General features: G+C 52.6%; 1 protein-coding gene across 4 annotated transcripts in view; it reads left to right on the top strand.

Annotated features, from left to right (window-relative positions):
• SLC25A13 (solute carrier family 25 member 13) overlaps positions 1-20,676 on the top strand; it is an 83,746-nt gene that overhangs the window by 52,427 nt on the left and 10,643 nt on the right. For all 4 annotated transcript variants that reach the window (XR_013485034.1, XM_020999968.2, XM_020999970.2 and 1 more), the window contains 3 exons: positions 5,636-5,688; positions 5,774-5,854; positions 15,815-15,955. Coding sequence is in view for 3 of the 4 variants with exons in the window: in XM_020999968.2 (XP_020855627.1) it covers positions 5,636-5,688; positions 5,774-5,854; positions 15,815-15,955 (275 nt within the window). In the remaining variant the exon portion in view is untranslated. The remainder of the gene's footprint in view (positions 1-5,635; positions 5,689-5,773; positions 5,855-15,814; positions 15,956-20,676) is intronic.

The raw sequence follows: 20,676 nt of genomic DNA, 5'->3' as shown, positions 1-20,676 counted from the left end.
TCTGACCTTGACGCTTGGCTCCCTCTCTGCCCTCCTGCTCCTCCTCATCTCTTGGCCGTCGTCCCTCACGACCCAGCTCTGGGCCATGTCTGAGCAGCCCCTCCCTCCCCCATTAGAAGCATTCACCTTGTATCTCGCCTGTCCGTGCGTATCCCTGGATACGGCAGGGAGCCTCAGCTCCAGCGCAATCCTCCGTCCTTTGGTGTATCCAGTGCCCAACGCCTCCCCCACTGGGCATCCAGCCATGGGAGGAGGGGGCACCTCGCATGTAGTAGAGCTGCAGGAGGATGTGCCAGGCGAGCGGCAGCTGCCCTAGCTGCAGGCTCGGAGGCCCCATGGAACCTTGGATAGGTCACTTACCCACCTTGGGTCTCCGTGGCCTCCTCTGTCAGAAAGCTGGCAGACAGCTTTCCACAGCATCACTGTGTGACCCTGACACCAGCCCCCGAAGGGAGGGAGGCGCCGTTAGGATCCCCGTGCTTGGATGAGCGACGCGCCCAGGGCCACGCAGCTAGGTGGTCAGTGTCCGAAGCAGATTGGACCTCAGGGCTTCCTGATGGGGCTGGACTGGACAGCCTCTGAGAAGGTCCAGCTTGGTATCTGGGGGTCCCAGGATCGGCTCCAGAAGGACCTTCCCTTCTTTGCCTCCTGGGGTGGACGTGGGCTGGTTGGAAGGCTCTCTCTGTTGTCCTGAGGGGCCTGGCTCAGTCACGGCTGAATCAGGGCCAGGATGGGGGTTGGGGGGCACACCGAGCTTCTCTGAGGCCAATCTCTGAGCATCTAAGGGCTGTCCCAGGGGTCCAGAGCATGGAGGAGCCCCCTTCCCTGGGGTCTCTGCCCTGGTCCCCCGGCTGCATTGGCCAACAGCAGCATAGGACCTGCCTGGGCAGACTTCACCCCAGCCTGTTCCTCACCTGGTGCCATCAGTAAGCATTTATTAAGTGCCTACTGTGTGCCAGGCACTGGGCTCAGGGCTGGGGACATGAAGAAAGGCCAGGCAGACACTGCCCAACCTTACAGACGAGATCTGAGTGGGGCCGGGCGGCAGTCACCAATGCAGAGGAAGGGCCTTAGGATTAAGGAGGGGCTGGGTGGGAGAGGCTTCCTCTAGAAGGTGGAGCTTTAGTGGGACTTGAAGGACCCCAGGAGGTCTGGAGTCCTGGGAAAGGAGGAGGGAGCACATTCCAGGCATGGAGGACACTGGAGGAAACAAGTGTGGCTGAGAGATGGAATGGCGGGGAGGGCGGTGGGGGCAGGGGCGCCCTAGGTGGTGGAGGACTTTGAAGGATGCAGTGGGCCCCGAGCAGCCACGGGAGTTTATTTGGCTGGGGAGGGAGCGGGGTAACTTGGTCAGACCAGGGCTTGAGGAAAATCACTTTGGTAGCTGAAAGGAGGAGGGACTGGGGTAGTTAAAGACTGGAGGCAGGCAGACCCCACCCCCACCCCCACCCCACCATCTATTGCAGTGGCCACGTGTGAGGTGAGGAGGGTCTGAAGCAGGGAGGGGGACAGGGCTGGGGCTGGGGGGGTGCACACTGGAGACAGATGTCTTGAAGGAGAAACCCATGAGATTTGTGTTGAAGCAGAGACCCACAAGAGGTGTGTGTGTGGGAGGGGAAACCCTTGAGAAATGTGTGTGTGGAAGAGGAAACCCACGAGAGAAGTGTGTGTGTGTGGAAGGGGAATCCCACAAGAGGTGTTGTGTGTGTGTGTGTGTGTGTGTGGAAGGGGAAACCCACGAGAGAAGCGTCCAAGGAAAACCCACAAGAGACATGTCAAAGCTGAAACCCATGAGAGACATATGTGTGTTGAAGGCGAGACCCACAAGAGACATGTGTGTTGAAGGGGAAACCCTTGAGAGGTGTGTGTGTGAAAGGGGAAACCCATGAGAGAAGTGTGTGTGTGTGGAAGGAGAAACCCACGAGAGAAGTGTGTGTGCGTGGAAGGGGAAACCCACAAGAGAAGTGTCCAAGGAAAACCCACAAGAGACACGTCAAAGCTGAAACCCATGAGAGACGTGTGTGTTGAAGGGGAAACCCACGAGGGATGTGTCGAAGCAGAAACCCCCGAGAGACATGTCAAATGAAAACCCACGGCGAAGCAGAAACCCACGAGAGATGTCCCATAAGTGTGGGACCTGGTGACAGACTAGATGTGGCTGATGGGCGAGTAAAGAGTCCAGGGTGACGGGGGGATTGCGCTGCTCAGCAGTAATAGTTAGGAAGGGGGAAAGGCATCGGGGCAAAGAGAATGAGTTCAGTTTTGACGTGCTGAGTTTAAGCAGTCTCCAGGCCTGTGTCCCCATCTGTAAAATGAGGGGCGCCCGTCAGATCATCGGGAGCGGGTCAGTTTGAGCACATTCCCAGTCGGGATTGGCGTCACTGTGGTGACGGTCTGGCTGTCAGCATCCTGCCTGGTGCGTCCTCACGTTTTCCCTGATCAGACACGGGCCGCCCCTCCTTTGTCTGCTGTCCTGAGCCGGCCTCACCCAGGCCCTTCTTTCCAAGGCCTCCGACTTGAATGGACCCTCCGGGGGACCCTGGCCAGTCACTGTGCCCACGCTTCCCTGGCTCACAAGTCCCCATCTAGGACCACGTCTGGAAGACCCAGGTGACCGCAGAGGTGTTGCCGACCACGCCCTTGGCTTCGGCTTCTGGAGCTCGCGGGCTGAACAGCAGCAGCATTGAGAGGCTTGGTTGTTTTTGCTTTTTAAGCCGAGCCCTGACTGCAGCAGTTTGGGATTCTGCTGGGCACCAGAAAACGCAGCATCGCGTGGCCCCCTGAAAGCCCCCCTTGGACCGGCCTCTCCTGCCCCCTGCTGTCCCCTGGCCCTCACCTGACAAGGCCGCGTTGGCTCTTTGTGGAACCGTTTCCCTTCAGAACAAGGCTACCGCTCTTCAGGGAGGCCCCCTCCCCCTCTTCAAAGCTCTTTTGATCTTCCCTCCTCTGTGCCTCCTTCTGGAAGGTCTTTGACCCCGGGTGATTGACAATGGTGCCTCTCCAGCCAGGGTCACTGCCTCCGTCCCCAACGGGGAAGCATACAGATGAACTGACCCTGGGCAGTGCCTGCCTATGCTCGCCTCACCACTGAACAGGCGGTGGCATCCTTGGTACCAAGTTCTCCCAGTTGGGGGTCCAGCTCATAGTGTTGGCACCTCCCAACATATCCACGTCTCCTGCCCCTCTGCCGCTTCTCGCCCTCGCCGCATCAGTCGGTCAGTCAAGCATCAGTTAAGCACTGGCACACAAAGAAAGGCAAAGCCCGGACCCCTGCCCTCCAGAAGTTCCCGTTCTAATGAAAACACCCATGGTTGTGGGGAGGCTCGGCCACCATCCTGGTATCTCCCCGCTCCTTGTGGCCTTCAGACTGACCAGCTGATGGCTGGCTCTCCTGAGGGCCTGGGGCTCCGTGTCCCTGCCAGGGCCTCCCTCGTCAGAGGCTCCTCACGCGTTCTAAAATGGCGTTTTGTCAGCCTGACCCTTGTTCACCTCAGCCCTGAGAGCCCCGGCGTCACCCGCTTGCGGGTCCAGCCTTTGGGGGCCTGCGATGCGCCAGGCACCCTCTGGCTTCCCCAGACGGCCTGGCAGACGCCCACCTGTCCTGCGGACAGAGGGAGCCTGGGCAGGGGACCCCGCGGGTCTGACCGATCTCCTGGAGATGCTCGCTCGTCAGTGAGTGGGGGCTGAGTTCCTAAGAGGCGGCTTTCTGCTCAGGAGCAGGCCTGGCGCTTCCTGTGTTCCCAAGATCTCCCTGCCACATTTAGTGCTGTTTCTTTTCTCCAATTCCTTTCATCCTGTGGGAGGCCTTGGCCAGCGCTGGGCCCAGCCTGCCCTCCCTCCCTCCCTTGTGGACAGGCCTGAGTCACCAGACAGCGTGGAGACCACAGTGCAGCCTTTTGTCTTCAGAAAGTGCTCTGGCTTTAAAGATAGAGTGGCCTGGGAAGGGCCTCTTTTTTCTTAGGGGCTTATTTGTTCAGTCTGTGGCCTGGGTCTGACTCCACCGACCTGCTCCTTGACAGGCAGGTAGATGGCCCCTCTGGAGAGCCCCCCCGTGTGAATGATTGTAGGAAACGAGGCCCAAGGCTGCCTCGGAAGCCTGCAGGGAGGAGGGGGCTGCTGAACCGTACCAGCTGAGGCCAGGCTGCTCCCCTGACCCTCCTAGGCTTGTAAGAGAAAGGACAGATGGTCACCGTCATGCACGTGGCGCCTGTGGTGGGAATCCAGATGAGAGCCACAGCTTTGCAGTGGGTGGCGGGGGCAGCACAGTGGCCATGTCCAGGGACGGGCCCATCGTTCCCCAGGGCAGAGCTAAGGACCTGGGCTCCCTCCGGGCTTGTGTACAGTCAGTGCCGCGGGGCGGGGGGCTCCCACGCTCTTCGGGGCCACCTCAGGGCCCCAGCTGAGCCCTCAGCATGCCGGCAGCCCTGGGGCACAGTAGTGGCGCTGCTGCGGGAGGACGTGGAGCATCCATAGAGTGGCCACCATCTTTCCTCCTGGCAGAGGGAAGGCGCGGGACTGATAGAGCCTGGCACGGCGAAGAGGCTTGTAGGCAGGTGTGCCAGGTGCTGTGCTGAGTGCTGGGCATACAGATAAGAACAAGGAAGACCATCCTTGATCTCAGGGAGATTCCGATCTGATGAAGGAGGACGGTGCCTGAAAGGCAGCGGCAGAAGGTGCCCCCGAGCTGCCTTGGTCCAGCGGCCCATTAACATGCCAGATGTTTTCCAGCAGCTGTGCCAGGTTTTTTTTAAGTTTTTTGTTTTCTATTTGTTATCTAGAATACAGGGTTGCTCTCCTGAGAAGTGGAGGGGAGGAAGACCAGGGCAAGCTGCAGCGATGTCAGAAACAAATGAATTTTCCCTCTCTGTGTAGTTGTGCAGGGTGTCTGTATCTGTGAATTTATGTGTAATTTTACGTGTGTGTGTGTGTGTGTGTGTGTGTGTGTGTGTCTGTCTGTCCTTGTGTGTCCAGAGTGAGTATCCGTTTGGAGCCGGTGGCCCGGGCACGTGGTGTCGGATCTCGGTCTGACCCTCCTCTCTGCCACGCTGCTCCCTGGTTTTCCCCAAAGCTCCTGTCCGGTGTGGAGTCCAAACACCAGGCTGCTCAGTTTGGTGATTCCGGGGTCTGAATCACCTACCTGTCCGCCGATCAGCTTTAGGGGTTTGTGTTGGGCCGACCGGTACCTGACGGCTTCGATGGGGACCTTGCTGCCTGCAGCACGCAGAGGCTGGCTTAGCCGTCGTCCCTTTGGTCAGAGATGACAGAAAGCGAGAAGCTCTCAGCTGGTTCATTGCATCTTCTAGGGCAGCAGCAGTAGGGCTGAAAGGCTTCTCCTCATCTCTTAAATGTGGAAACTGAGGCCCAGGGACTGGTCCACAGTCACACAGGTGGCAGGTAGCAGGCGCAGGATTTGAACCCAGGCCTTTTGTCCTCAAAGGCTGGAGTCTAGTGCATTCCCTGGCATTCTGGCCTTTTAGCTCCAGCATGAGCCCTTTGCCAGCAGGGGAGTGGTCTGTGGAATGAGGGAGCGGTGGCCGTGTGCAGCCCTGAATGCGAGGCGGCTCCCAGGCGGGCGGGCAGTGAGCGGCTGGGGCATGCCTCCTTTCTGACCGTGCCTGTGCTCTTTGACCTGCAGGTCTGGTGCCGCAGTTGTTGGGGGTCGCCCCGGAGAAGGCCATCAAGCTCACGGTGAGTGTTCAGAGTACCGCCGTGCGTGTCCGCCGGGGATCTGCTGAGGTGTGCTGCTCACGTTCTCTGCCCTCCTGTCTTTTAGGTCAATGACTTTGTCCGCGACAAGTTCGAACGCAAAGATGGCTCCATCCCCCTGGCAGCAGAAATCCTCGCTGGCGGCTGTGTGAGTACTCGTGCCGGGCTCTGGCGGATCCTCCTTCCCCTTGTACTTTCGCGGACTAAGGTGTTGTGTTTAACTGCAGGCCGGCCCATAGGACAGCGCCAGCCGCTCCTGCTGGAGACCGGTAAACACTCTGGCCTTCTTGCCTGCTGTGTGCGTCCCGTGTCTGCGCTGTCGCCGCCTCAGGCCTGGGGTTGTTCTGCATGTGCCCACGCTCTGGCCACCTTTGCGTCTGCAGGAGGGAGCTCCCCTGCCCTCCGAGCTCTGGGCGGGGCGCCTGGCATGTCCCGGCTCACTGCATGGTGTGTTCTAAGTGGCTGTAACGCAGCCACCCGCCCCGAGGTCCCCAGCCCTGTCCCTCTTGTTGCTGGCCGGTGCTGCAGAAAGATGGGGTGCTCTGCCGAAGTACAGAGCATCTCCTTTAGAGATGAGGTTGCCCCCCGCAACTCACTTTTTCTCAACCCCCCTCCAGGGCAGAGGCTGGGGGTGTAGGCACAGCTCATGGCTGTGCGGACAGGATGCTGCCCCTTATCTGTCTCCCTTTTGTCACATCATGGGCCGTTTCAGTGAGGCAGAAACGTGGCACGTTTAGCTTTCCCCTGCTTCACTGCTCACAGCGTTTGATCACTGACCTGTTACAGCTCCCTGGAGACCTCTGGGGAAAAGAGGGCGCCTTTGACCTGCTGGAAGGAGAGGCTGGGGAAGCCGCAGCGGGGCTTGTGGGGGCCGTCCACCCCCACCCCCCGGGGGAGTAGGCTCTGGGCATTTCAGACTCATAGGGCAGCCCGAGGCAGGGCCACTGTCCTCAAGGGAGCTGTCAGGACACTGGCCGCCTGGATGCAAGAGGAGACCCTCTTGGTCTTTGGAGTAGAAAACTAATTAGGAGCTTCGGCTCCAAATTTTGGCCACGAATGTGCCCTGAGAGTGACTTTCCTTTCGTGAAGGTGTGTGAAGCCAGGCCCTGCCATTCTAGGTAGAGGTGCTGCTTTGGGTGAAGATTCTGCAGGGCGTGGCCCTTGTCCTGGGGGAGAAAAGCAGTGTTGTAGCATCCCTTCCTGGGACTGTGCCCCAGCCTCAGAAGTGAGCTGCCCCTCACCCCACGGGAAAGGCCAGTCTGGGGGGGGTGAGAGTCAAGCCCACTCTATTTTTTTGTTGGTGGTGGTGGTGGTGAGGCAGTTGTGCTTCAGTGACTTGCCCAGAGTCACACAACTAGTAAGTATTATGTGTCTAAGGCCAGATTTGAACTCAGATCCTCCTGACTCCAGGGCCAGTTCTCTGTCCACTGCACCTCCTAGCTGCCTCGACAAGCCCACTCTTTTAAAGGCCTGATTTTGTAACAAAGCAGTGCTCTTAGTGAAGGCTGGCCACCATCTCTTCCAGGCCTCTAGATAGGGAGCCTCCCCCTCCCCCTCCCCCTCCCTCTTCTCCCCCTCCTCTTCCCTCCTCCTCCTTTTCCATGCCATGTGCTTGCTGTGCTATAAGCATCTTCTGACAAACCATCACAACAGCTCTGCGAGACAGGTTTTAGGGGTAAAGTTGAGGAAACTAGGCTCACACGACAGCTCCTGCTGTGTGCCAGGCACTTTGCGAGCACCCAGGGAAGGAGGTGACTCGTGAGGCCAGGAGAAGCTAAGTCACTTGCCCAGAGTCACAGAGCAAGGAAGCAGCCGAGGCCAGATTCACACTCGGGTTTTCCTGAGTCCATGTCCACTGCACGCCCACCTCATTGAGGAGGTTACGAATGTCGTGATCCAGATGCCAGGACAGCCCCCATTCGGGTCTGGCCAACAGAGCAGCCCTTTGTGCGTGGAGCTGTCCTTTCACGGGTATGAGGCCGTCACACATTGGTACAGACCAGCATTGAAGCCCCTGTGCTGGTGCTGAAGCAAGAATCTCCGTGTCAGCGGTCTGTCTTCCGCAGAATGCCTTAAGCCTTCCTCGTGTGGTCCTGTGGGCCCTCAGTCCTTGGCTCCTGATAGTTAACAGTGCTGGCATTGGAGACCTGAAGATTGCAGACACAGCAGGTCGGCATGGTGACCAGACGGGACCCGGCTTTGGTTTAACCGGAGCCAGTGGGGAGCGCCCCCCGTCTGTCCCCGACTGTTCTCGATAACCGCTTTTTGCCCCCACTTTGAATTTGTAAGGGGATCATCCCCTGTGGAAAACCAGATGCCCTTTTGTTCTTGAACGTACTCCAAACTGCACATCCTTTAACTTTGAAATGTCTTGAGATTTGGGATTGAGTCAGAACAAATTGGAGAGAAAATCCATACGTTGGCCCACAGGCCTTGGGGGGCAACGAGGAGGAGGCCTGTGCCCTGAAGGTCTGCCCGCGAAGCCCACACACCCCGCTTTGGATCACGTAAATGTGAACTCTTTCTTTAGGCTGAGCTCATTACGGTGATTCTATGAGGTCTTTGCTCCTGTGGCATGGAAAATCACTGGGATTTATGATGGGCGATAGCAAGGCTTTAGGAAATTGAATTCCTCCTTGGTTGAATTTTAGGGCTGATGAGGGCTTGTTGTCTTCTGCAATCTTTGTGAGCAAGTGGTAGCTTAATGAGAACCTGCCGCCATCTTGAGCACTTTTGCGTCGGGAACCTTCTCAGCCCAACACAGGCTGGCGCCTTTCTTCCCCTCAGCGTGCCCCGTGTGTCCCAGCCCCACACTGGCCTGACCTAGAGAATGCCAGAAGCTCAGTGAGGAGACCTGATGAGTCCATGCAGACCTCCGGGGAGACGGAGCCCCTCTGGGGAGGTCAGCTGCCCGTCAGTGCCTTCTCTCCACCTCTGGGGGGCGCTGAAGAGCAGCCAAGGAGCCTTCAGGGCCAGCCCCATGGGTCCTATCAGTACTCCCATGACTTCTCCTCTTCAGCCCTCTCTTATTGAGTGCCTGCTCTGTGCCGAGCACTGTGCTAATTCCTGAACAGCCCAAGAAAGGGTCAGCTTGCCTTCAAGTGGCTCCCGGTCTCTTGCGGGAGACAGCAGGCGAACGGCTGGGTCCAGACGAGCCATGCGCTGCCACACTGGAGAAACTCTGGCTTCTTAAAGTCGGTTGGAGAAAAACCAGAGATCATAGTTTGCATAGAGGTCCACTGGGCCAGACACAGCCCTCCCTCTCTTTGGTGCCCTCAAAGCTGTTTCTCTACGTTCATATCACCGTTCCCACACGAGCCAGGCGTCACTCCACGTTGTTGACAAAGAGATCAGAGACCTCACCTCTGCACCACAGACACTCCCCGTCCAGGACTGTCCAGACCCCTTCCGAAGGCCGTGTTTCCTCCTGCTCATGTATTAGCAGCCTCTACTCAGAGGTCCTCTGCGAATCCTGCTCTCTGGTGTACTTGGATACCATCCGTCTCCTCCATTGTGTTCCTCTCATAGCGAACATCTCTGTTCATCCCAGAGACGGCGCATCTCTCCTAACAAGGGGGTCAGCCAGTGTTCTAAGCAGGCATTTTCTGTTGCCTCAAACAGCTGGACGAGGTGGCCACTTGGGCCCAGGCCAGGTTGGGGCTGAGATGCTATGATATCCTGTGGGATGCCAGGCTTGGTCTTGTGCGCCTTCTAGACTTGCTGGTGTTTCACGGTAATCTCTGGGCCTTGGCCTCCTCCTGTGTGTTATCAGCTCCAGGGAAACACATGTTTTATTTGTGTGTCCCGGGCACTGGCCTGGAGCAGGATCCTTGGCACATTCTGGGTGCTCTGTCAAGGTCTGGAGGCTGCCTCGGAGAGCCTGAGCTGAGGGTCAGGGCTGGGGCCAGGAAGTTTTCCCTCCTGGGACTGAAGACAAATAAGAAAATTCCGTCTGAGAGCTAGTATCTAGTAGACGATGAAGCATACTGCTAGATGAACTTGGGGTATTCTGTGCTTTTTTGTTTTTTAAAAGCTGCAGCAAAATCTAGATGCAGACTTGTGGAATTTTAGCACTGGAAAGGACCCATTTCATAAATAGGGAAGCTGAGGCCCACACTCGTGCAGTGACTTGGCCAAGGGCGTGTACCACATTAGGGCCAGGCCTGGGTCCAGACCCGAGGTCTCTGGCCATCCCAACACTTCTTTTGTGCTTTCTTCCTCCCCCTTGGGAAGAGACAGTGCTGTTCAAACCCGAGTCACCGCTCTGGCTGTTGAGTTAACTCACAAGGGATTGATTAGGATGTGGAAGTGGGAAGAGTGATGAGGTCCCACTTTCCCCCAGCTCAAATACCTGAGCCATGGAAGGGTCTGTAAGTCATTAAGTGGTACTGAGAGGAGCAGTGAAATAGCCAGAGCGTTAACAGAGCTGATGGCTCTCTCACTTAATTGCTTTACTGACGTCAATCAAGCCTGCTCCACTTTGGTTTCTTGGCGAGGCTCCTGAAGAGAGAGGGGCTGCAAGAGTGTGTTGACTGTCATTGAGCCGGGTGAGGCGAGGCTAGTGGCAGGTTCTGGTCTCCCAGCACTGGGGCATGCCTTCCTTCCCCCCGGGACACCGGGCTCTTTGTGTTTCCTTGGGTCTGACCTCCTAGCTGAGGCGATGGTCCTCCTGGCTCTGGGTGGCAGGCTTCGGGCCGGCCTTAGCCACTGATGTGGCCGTGGCATCTTCTTGCCTTCTCCAGAGAGGGCTGGCCAGACTTTGGATGTTACATCTCAGCCGTCTCCCCACTGGGCCCCTGCCCTCCAGCCATCCTCATCCTCATGTTAAATCCCCCCCCTCTCCCTGAGAAGCCGGGGCTGTGTAATGAGCCACATGCTTCCCCACTGGAATCTCTGCTCTTTGGTGGGCAGGGGGCTGTCTTACTAGCGTTCAGTATGCCTCCAATTTGATTCCATGGTGCCTGGCATAGGTGCTAACTGTCTCATTCATCGTCATCAATCACCAGATACTGACCGTGCTTGCGCATTCACCCCAAGGATAAAATGCCACGTTTTATCTGGAATTAGGCCATGATTTGTCCGGTAATCGTGTTGGGCTCTTAGTTTTTAAAAATTAGTCATATTCCATAACTTTATATTCATCTATTTTTGACATGTGCAAGGACACATTTCAGAATGTCAGTGTGTAATTAGATATTCTTAGCACATGTCACTTAGGAAAGCACTTTAAATCTGAGTACATTCAATTGAGCATAATTAAAATATCAAGATCCATATTCTTCATATACATTTGCCACTTAATTTTTTAAGTAGCTTGAAGTATCTGCCGTGTGAATCCAGAATGAAATGGCTGATTGCGTTACTGTCATGTTCAGCACGTTTACTTTAAAACAGAATGAGACCCCCCCCCCCCCGTCACCACCAGTGCCCTGGCATGTTGACAGTGGAATGGCCTGCTTTGTTTCCAAGACTGGCTCTCGGAGGTATCATCCCAGAGGCCAGGAAAGAAGCATCTTGCCTCCGGCCAGGTGTTTGAAGTAGGCTCTTATTTCCCTGTGAAGGGAAAGCCAGCAGAAAAAAAGAGCCCATTTGTGGCTGTTGGAGGGCTGGTTGTGGAGATGTGCCGGGAGCCCCCAGCTCCTAGGGCTGGCCTCCTGGAGAGCTAGGACTCTGTGCTGACCAGGAAGTACTAGGTCCTCCCTGAGAACCACTGGCCTTGGCAGCCCCCGAGGGAGCAAGGCTCACTCACATGGAGATCTCCCTTTATTTAGCCTGCTACTGGACTGCCTCATATCCCAAGCATTGGGACAATCCAGAGGCAAAGCTGGACATTTTGTTACTCATTTTAAAATTGCAGCTTGTATCATTCATCACTTGCCTCAAACTCCCACCTGAATTTATTTATTTGTTTGTTTGTTTATTTACTTTTTGGTGAGGCAGTCAGGTTGCATGACTTGCCCAGGGTCACACAGCTAGCAAGTGTCTGAGGTCAGATTTGAACTCAGGTCTTCCAAGGCCAGAGCTCTACTCACTGCACCACCTAGCTGCCCCCACCTGAATTTATTAAATAATATTTACTAAATAACCTGGAGAAAGCTCTTTTCCAATAGTATCTACTTATAATTCTCTGTTAAGTCCTTTAATGGTTAAATACTGAATACATAGTTTGTTAGCTAAGAAAACAAAGACAGATTCTTACTTAACAATATTTTGGCTCTGAGAAAGGTAATTGCCCATCACCTCAGAGCCTCACCATAACAGCAGGTGACTTTCCTTCTGTTTGAAGCTCATTCTAGGACTGTCTTCATATCCTTTCTTCCTTAAAGTAGGAGGAGGATTGATTCTCCCAAGGGGTAGCTCAGTGGCTCAGTGGATGGAGCTCCTGCCTTGGAGTCAGGAGAATCTGAGTTCAAATCCAACCTTAGACACTTGACACTTAACTAGCTGTGTGACCCTGGGCAAGTCACTTAACCCCAATTCCCTCACTAAAAAAAAAAAAAGATCGATTCTCCCAGAAAAAAGTTGCTCTGGTCCTTTCTTCAGCCATCCCAAGGAACGGTCTCTGCAGAATTACTGTAAGCTCCCAGTTGCTTACAGAAGCTTCATAGAGTTCTCTTCTTTCATCGTGAGATAGTCCCTAAGAGAGGTCAAAGGAGCAAGATGTTTCTTCTCACCCTCTTCCTTTTTACTGCTCCAGAGCCTACTCGGGGAGCAAAGCTCGCCCACGTTGCGTTTGGCTCTTAAAGGCACCGCTCGGTCACTGCTTGCTTCCCAGCAGACTGTCTCTCAGGAGGGCGTCTCACCAGCTCCTGAGGCAAACCATCCCACCAGGGGAGAGTTGACGGCTCAGACGTGTTCCTCAGTGTCCCCCCTCGGAGATCCGCCCTTGGTAGCTTTTGTTGTGGTCATCATTCTGTCATTTCCGTCCCGTCCAGTTCTTTGTGACCCCATTTGGGGTTCCTCGGTTTGCCCTTCTCCTTCTCCAGCTCATTTTACTGAGGTCCTAGAGTGAGCTCTGGAGCGGATCTTGGGTGAATGGCTTAAAGCTGGTGTCATGTTCCCAAAATTTAGAACACACAGATTTGGGTTATCAGGAGACAAATGCTTTGCCCTGAATTCACTTTGGTGAAGAGCTGATGAGAGCATGATAGACCCATCAGTGAGGTATCATGGCCGAGGAAGGTTGTGTGATGGACCTTGGGACACAGCCATGCACTCACAGGTCTTATGCTGCCCAGCCATGGGGACACCCACATGGCGTCCCAGCAGCATCAGCAGGACTTCCAGGGAGGATGTCCAAAGACAGTACAGAGCCTTTTTAAAAATGAGATAGCCAGCTCCAATCCCTTTCATTTCCTCCTATGGCTCTTCTTTTTAAAAATACACTTTTTTTTTTACATATGTATGTGTTCTTTTTACATCGCCTGGATTTCCTGCTGTTTCTATCCCTTTCCTTCTGCTATTCCTGAAAATGACATTTTTAAATAAAAATTAAAAGATGAGTAAAAGGGAGAAAATCAGCGAAATTGATCAGTACATTAAGAAAAAAATCTTAACATGATATGCAGTGTTCCATGCCCATGGACCCTTCCCCTGTACAGAGGAACGGGACCGGTGTCTTCTCACATCCCTATTTTCAGACCAAGCCTGTTCTTTGTAATTGTGTAACATTCATTTCCTATTGTTTTGTGTTTAGAGGAACACAAAATGTTAGATAATTTCTCCTAACTTTCCTCTCCCTTTTTCCCCTAGGAAATGTTTTCTCCTCCCTTTCCTTTTTTTTCCAGACCATGAAGAAATAATATGCACACGCACATACACACACACACACACACACACACACACACACACACACCTCTCTGCCTTGTTTGGCTTCTTCCTTCTAGGACTCCTCATCCCTAATGACATTACAGTACTGAGGGGACGTTTGTACCATCTTTTCTATTAGAATATCAGCCCTTCTTCTTAGTTTTGTTTCTTAGGATTACTCATCAGGTCGTGTGCCTTTGGATTGTTTTCTTCACTTGTGTGTTTATATATCAAAAGTTTCTACTCAGCTCTGGTCTTTTCTCAGAAATGCTTGGAAGAAATGCTTCCTCAGTTTCATCGAAGGTCTATTTTTCCCCTTATAGGATTAAGCTCAGTTTTGGTGAGTAAGTTCTTCTTGGCTAGAACTCTGCATCTTTTGTCTCTTTTTCTTTTTTTTTAATATGTCATATTCCAGGCTCTCCGCTCTTTCAGAGTGGTGGCCACTAAATCTTTTGTGGTCCAGTTGGACTTCTCCAGATTTAGTCCTTCTGGCTTCTCGTGGGTGGTCTACTCTGTTTTGTTCTTTGAACAGAAAGCTCCATATGTTAGCTATGAAATACATGGGAGTTTTCATTTTGGAATATTTTTCAAGAGGTGACCACTAGATTCTATCTGTTTTCCTCTTTGCCCTCTGGTTCTAAGATCTGGGCAGTTTTATGAATTAATATAGAATGAATGAATGAATGAATGAATGAATGAATGAATGAATGAATGAAGAAATTATTAAGTATTATGACAGCTAGATGGCACTGTGGATAAAGCTCTGGGCTTGGAATCAGGAAGACTCATCTTTGTGAGTTCAAATCTGACCTCAGACACTTACTAAACTGTATGACCTTGGGCAAGTCACTTAACCCTGTTTGCCTCAGTTTCCCATCTGTAAAATGGGGATAATAATAGCAGCTGCCTCCCACAGTTGTTGAAGTATCAAATGAAATAATGTTTGCAAAGTGCTTCATACAGTGCCTGGCACAGAGCTGACCTAAATAGTAGCCAGTGAAGAAGCAAGGAGCCCACTGATGAGCCTCCCCCACCACACTGTCTAGTCTCAGACCTGGTCCCAAAGAGGGAGGAGCATGTCCCCTTGCATTAAAGTGCAGTGGACTGCTCACCACCAGTTCCACTGCAGGCATCATTTCCACTCACGTCCTAGGGAGACGACTGAGGCAGAATCTCAGTGAGCAGTGTCCCCACAAGATACATTGGGCGTGTTTGTCGGCGATCTGCCATCTTGAACTAGCTTTGATCTTGACACAGGGTGAACATTCTAAAGGTTGGTCTTAAGGGAGGGTGCAGTTATACCCGGATCACTCATCTGATGGTAAGCATCTGCGTTCAGGCAGTGTCTCTGACTCTGAGGCTGTGTGTACTCGCCGCACCCTGCCGCGTCTTCTTGGTGGGAAGGCCGCCCTCTTACAGCTCTCAGAAACCAATTTTTGCCTTTTCATCCTCGGATGTGGTGGGAAACACCTTCCTACCTCTTCCTGAACCTTGGGAATTCTTGGCAGCTTGGGCTGCACAACTCTACCTTGATGGTTATTTTATGCCAAAGAACAGGGCTGGGCTTCCCATGGAACACGTTTGCCTAGTACAGAATGTCAGCGCTCATTTGGAATTGCAGAAAGGCCAAGCTCCCTCTAAAAGACAAGGCAGAATGAACACTGGGATTAGCAGAATTCTAAAAACTGCCTTTTCTGACCACCATGGAGCTTCTCTCCCTGCGCATTCCTGATAGATGGGCGCCCTCCCTCCTGCGTCTACCCCCCCCCAGGGCTTCCCGTTGGGGATGAGAAACCAAGGTGGCACCCATCCTTTCCTGCTCCATCCCTCCCCTGTACCCTGTAGAACCTTCTTATTAACACCCCAGCCATTCTGGGGACGGGACTCCCTCCTCCTCTCACATGGGTCAGGGCTGTGGCTGGGAAGGGGGTCTCCTTGGACCTGCTGCTTGTGTTGGCCGTAATCCTGTGTCTGTCAGGTTGAAGTTCACGGTAGCGTGTGGCTATGAATGAGAGTATGGGAGTGGAACTCTTAGCCAGGCTGTTCCCCCTGCCTGATGTGCCTGGCCTCCTTCAGGGTCCTATCCTGTGCCCCTCCTCCAGTCACATTACACGCTCACATGGACACATGTGCACTCACACACACTCTCACACACTGCCTGTTGATTCTCCTGTGTCCCCCACCCCAGTAGGATGCCAGCATCTTGGGGCCAGCCTGGGTCTTCATTGGTATAGCTAGGGGCGAGGGGCTCTAGGTTTTAGGCATCGCTTTTCCCAAGGTGTCTCTCTTTGACTTTCAGGCCGGAGGCTCACAAGTGATTTTCACAAACCCACTAGAAATCGTCAAGATCCGCTTACAAGTGGCTGGAGAAATCACCACGGGCCCTCGTGTCAGCGCCCTGTCCGTGGTCCGCGACCTGGGCTTCTTTGGAATCTACAAGGTAATTTCTCTTGGAATCACCCCTTGGCTTATAGCAGCCAGGGGGCGCCACAGTGCCCAGAGCAGGACCAGGCCCCAGGTCAGCAAGACTTGTGTCAGGCCACCGGGGGGCGCCACAGTGCCCAGTGGAGGTCAGGCCATGAGTCAGCAAGACTTGTGTCAGGCCACTACAGTGCCCAGTGCCAAGGTGGGGACCAGCAGAGCTGGCATCAGCAAGACCCGTGTTCAGCCAGTCCTACAAGGTGGAGCGTGTCCTCCAGGGTCAAAGCCGAGAGGGCCCCCTAGGAAGCGCTGGACAGAGGCTTGGTGGTGAGTCAGTGAGCTGGCACTTCGAGAAGCTCAGCTTCTCTACCCAGCCCCGTTCCTTGGCAGTGAGCACATATTAAGCACCTACTGTGTGCCAGCCGCTGCTGTGATACAAAGAAAGGCAATAGCCAGTCCCTGCCCTCGAGGAGCTCCCAGTCTAATAGGGGAGACCACAGGCAAGCAGCCAGGACCAAACCAGATGGATGGTGGATCAGTGGGAGATGGTCCCAGGAGAGGCAGAAGGGCAGGCTTGAAGGGCACCAGGGCAGCCAGGAGGCAGAAGTGAGGAGGGAGAGAGCTCCCGACCTGGGACAGCCTGAGAAGAGAAAACGCCCAGAGTGGAGACATGGAGCCATGGGGGTCACTGGATTGCAGAGTGGGGGGAGGGGCCAGACACCCCCGCCCCCAATCCCAGTCCCCAGAGGGGTGGCCGTGTTAGAGGAGAGAATCAACAGAGATGGAGAGGGAGGCGTTGACAGTGACGCCTAGTTTGTGAGCCTGGGTGACTGGAAGATGATGAGCAGCCATCTTGGAAGAGGTTGGGTTCAAGATGTCTCCAGGATGTCCAGTTTGAGATGGGTGGAAGGCCATTGGAGAGGCCAGGTTGGAGGTCAGTAGAAAGGTTGAGGCAGGAAAGACAGATCTGAGGATCGTCACCCTAGAGTTGGACACTGGGTCCATGGGAACGCAGGGCCCAGGACAGAGCCTGGAGAGACGCTGTGGTGTCTGGCTAGACAGGTTGTCACTATAGATGTTAAAATAGGAGAGCAGCAGTTGGGGAGGAGACAGAGACTGTGAGCCAGGCTTGAACCAGAAGAAAGGAAGGGAGGGCAGGAGGGTTCTGGAGCCTGTGGACACCAGTGACCAGGATCTTCATTGCACGGTAACTTTGGAGGGGGAGAGGGGACTGAATGATGTGGCTTGGAAGTGGCCAAGGCAGGAAGGAAGTTTGCCACCTCAAGTAGTGATTCCAGAGAGTGCTGGGAAGGTCAGCCTGGGAGGCCGTGTGTCAGAAGGTGGAAGGAGTCGGGGATGAAGGCTCGTTTGTTCCTGGTGGAGCAGGGATTGCAGAGCACAGTGGAAGGGCAGGATGTTTGTGGGGCTAGGCTGAGAGGAGGCAGGAATATGGGAGTGGTCAGTTGAAGGTGGGAAAAGGCGTGTGCTTGTTTTTTAATGTCAGCCCAGGTTCAGAATCCCAGAGATGAGGAGGGGTGACTGGGTCAGAGTTTGCTCATCTTAGGAATAATTCAAGTATCGATCCTTCAGGGTTTGGTCTCTGGGATGAGTCCTCCCAGGTCAAGCCAGCTGTGTTATGGCTGAGGGCCGGGAGGGGGAATGCACTGGGCAAGCTTAGGTAAGGGTGATAGAGGGTCCTTGGAGGGAGCTAGATGGCAAACTATGGGATCAGCCATGTGAAGTGGTATGTCTGAGTCCCCCAGAATCAGGCTCGGTCACTGCGCGAACAGAATGTAGTGAGAGGCTCGCATGCTCAGCCCCTGGGCTCTTCTGCTCCCCAGCCCATTCCTAGGCTCTAAGTCTTCCTCCCTCCCCTTCTGTGACCCACCCTCCCTCTTATTCCCCTCTCCCCATTTCCTTTTTTTCTTACTTGTTTCCCTTTGAAATGAAATTTCTTTCTTTTTTTTTTTTTGGTGAGGCAATGGAGTGAAGTGACTTGCCCAAGGTCACACAGCTAGTGTCAAGTGTCTGAGGCCAGATTTGAACTCAGGTCTTCCTGAATTCAGGTCCGGTGCTCTATCCTGTGTGCCACCTAGCTGCCTCTACAGTTTATTTTTATACTCAATTCTGTATGCACACGCGTCCCTCCTTTGGCCACTTCATATAAAAGTGAGGTTCAGGTGTCACCTGTTCCCCCCACCTCTTCCTCTTTTTTTTATATAGTCTTCTACCTATATACTCATGTAGTGTGAGAATTTTTCCCACCTGTACACTCCCTTCTCCTCCCTCTGTTCCCTTTTCCCCTCTTTTTCCTTTCTTTCTTTGAAATTATTGAAAAAACAAACACTCCCAGGCAATTCCTCCTATGACTCTTGATGATAGCAGGGTTCTAAGAGGACATACGTATATACGGTCATCCCCTTGTCCAGTCACTTTCAGTTGCATCGGATTCTTCATGACCCCATTTGGGGTTTTCTTGGCAAAGATCCTGGAGGGGCTTGCCATCTCCTTCTCCAGCTCAGTTTACAGATGAAGAAATGAGGCCAGCAGGGTGAAGTGACTTGCCCAGAGTCACCCAGCTTCACAAGTGTCTGAGGATGGATCTGAACTCAGGACATTGAGTCTTCCTGACTCCAGACCCAGTACTTTACCCACTTTACCACCTAGCTGCCTCATCACCCCCTATTGAAATGTAAATACTTCATCTTTGTTTACTCTGATGATTACTCACTTCTATTTTCTCTTCCATCTATATCACCTTTCCATGTTTCACTTAACCCCTGTGTTTGAATTTCAGAGTTTCTTCACAGCTCTGATATTTTCATCAGGAGTGCTTGGAGGTCTCCTTTATTTTATTAAATATTCTTTTTTTTCCCTGTAGAAAGGGTTATACTGTTTTGCTGGGTATATTGTTCCCCTAGGTCTTTTGCTTTATGGATTATCATACTCCAAGCTTTCCACTTCTTTTGAGTCATGGATGCTAAGTCCTATGTGATTCTGACTATGGCTCCTAGGTGCTTGAATTCTTTCTTTCTTTCTCTTTTTGCAACATTTTTTCTTTTACATAGACGCTCTGGATTTGGATTGTAATGTTCCTGAGAGTATTTATTTCCTTTAGGTTGTAGACTGTTGACTCTATTTTCACTTTGCCTTCTGTTCCTAAGAACTCTGGACAGTTTTATGATTTCTTGAAATATAATGTCTAGGCTCTTTTTTAGGTTATGGCTCTCAAGTAGTCCAGTGATTCTTAAATTATCTTTCCTTGATCTGTTTTCTTGGTCACTTGTTTTTAATATGAGATAATTTAAACTTCTATTTTTTTGTTCAGTCTTTCTACTTTCTTCTACTATTTCTTACTGTGTCATGCAGTCATTAACTTCTTTTTGGTCCATTCTAATTTTTAAGGATTGTGTCACTTGGGTAGGATTTTGTACCCCTTGTGCCAAGATGTTAGTTCCTTTTTGTCTATAGCTCTCATTCCTTTTCCAATTGTTTCCTTTCATGCTCTCATTTAATTTATAAAGTGTTTTTTAATTCTTCATTCATGTAGGAATTCTAATTGAACTTGTGCCCAAGCTATACTCTTTTCTGAGGCTTTGTTTATAGCTGTTTTGCAGTCATTCTCTTTTTCTGGGTTTATATTCTGAGCATCCCTGTTACCATAACTCTTTATGGTGAGATTCTTTTTTTGCTTGCTTATTCTCCTAGACTACTTCCTGACTTTGGACTTCATGTTAGAGCTGTGCTCTGGGAACTTCTGGAAGGAATATCAGGGCTATTTCTGCTGTTACTTTCTCAAGGTCTTAAGTGTTGTATTAATTCATGATTTCAGGAACAACTCAGGCTGGGAAACCTACAAGCTTTCTGTGTGACCAAAGCAATGCAGGCTGAAGTCTATTCCCTACCTTCCTAGTCTGAACTCTGTGAGTTCCTCATCTAGGTTTGGGTCTGAGCAATACATTTGTGGACTTGCCCCTCTAGTATTTCAGTTGACTGCTGCTGGACTCAGCCACCATCAGCTAGCAGAACTCTGTAGATTCAGAGGGACATCATCAGGAAATCAGCAAACATTGATTAAAGTCTGACAGTGTGCCAGGACCTATTGTTAGGTGCTAGGGATAAATAAATGTATCCAAAACGAATACAAGGTAATGGGGGAGGGTAGAACTAGCATCTGGAGGGAATCTATAACAGCTTCATATAGGTGTCCTTTGAGCCGATATGAAGGAAGAAACAAGTGATCAGATGGGCTGCAATGGGGGGGAGCCAGTGCAAAGGACTAGACATGGAAACAGAGAAACAGAAGGTCACTTTGGCTGAGCCATAGAATATGCGCAGAGGAGTGAAAGGGATAGGCTGAGGTTAGGTTGTGAAGGATCCTATGTGATCCTGTGGGCAATGAGGGGAGACACTGGAGTTGATTACATTGGGAGCTGACTGCTGCCTTGAGGAAGTCACATGGAAATGTATGTGGAGAGCAGATTAGAATGCAGCAGAGAGAGCCTAACGTGGGGTGGTGAGCATGGGAGTGGAGAGAAGGGGATGGATGGCAGACGTGTGCTGGAGGTAAAATGACTTCTCAGTTGGGATTGGTTTCTGGGTGGTGGGACGAGGTCACCAAGTGAGAGAAGAAGGCCCAGGGTGTGACATAGGGGGGTTTCTAGGCGTGCCTCTTTGACCTCCACATAATGGTGGTCCCCTGTCACGATTCCATCACTTCTCCGTGCCTTTCCTCATCGT

The sequence above is a fragment of the Phascolarctos cinereus genome, unplaced genomic scaffold (genome assembly GCF_003287225.1).
Source record: "Phascolarctos cinereus isolate Bilbo 61053 unplaced genomic scaffold, phaCin_HiC Scaffold_1;HRSCAF=81, whole genome shotgun sequence".
Taxonomy (NCBI): Eukaryota; Metazoa; Chordata; class Mammalia; order Diprotodontia; family Phascolarctidae; genus Phascolarctos; species Phascolarctos cinereus.
This window is presented reverse-complemented; position numbering and strand designations above follow the sequence as displayed.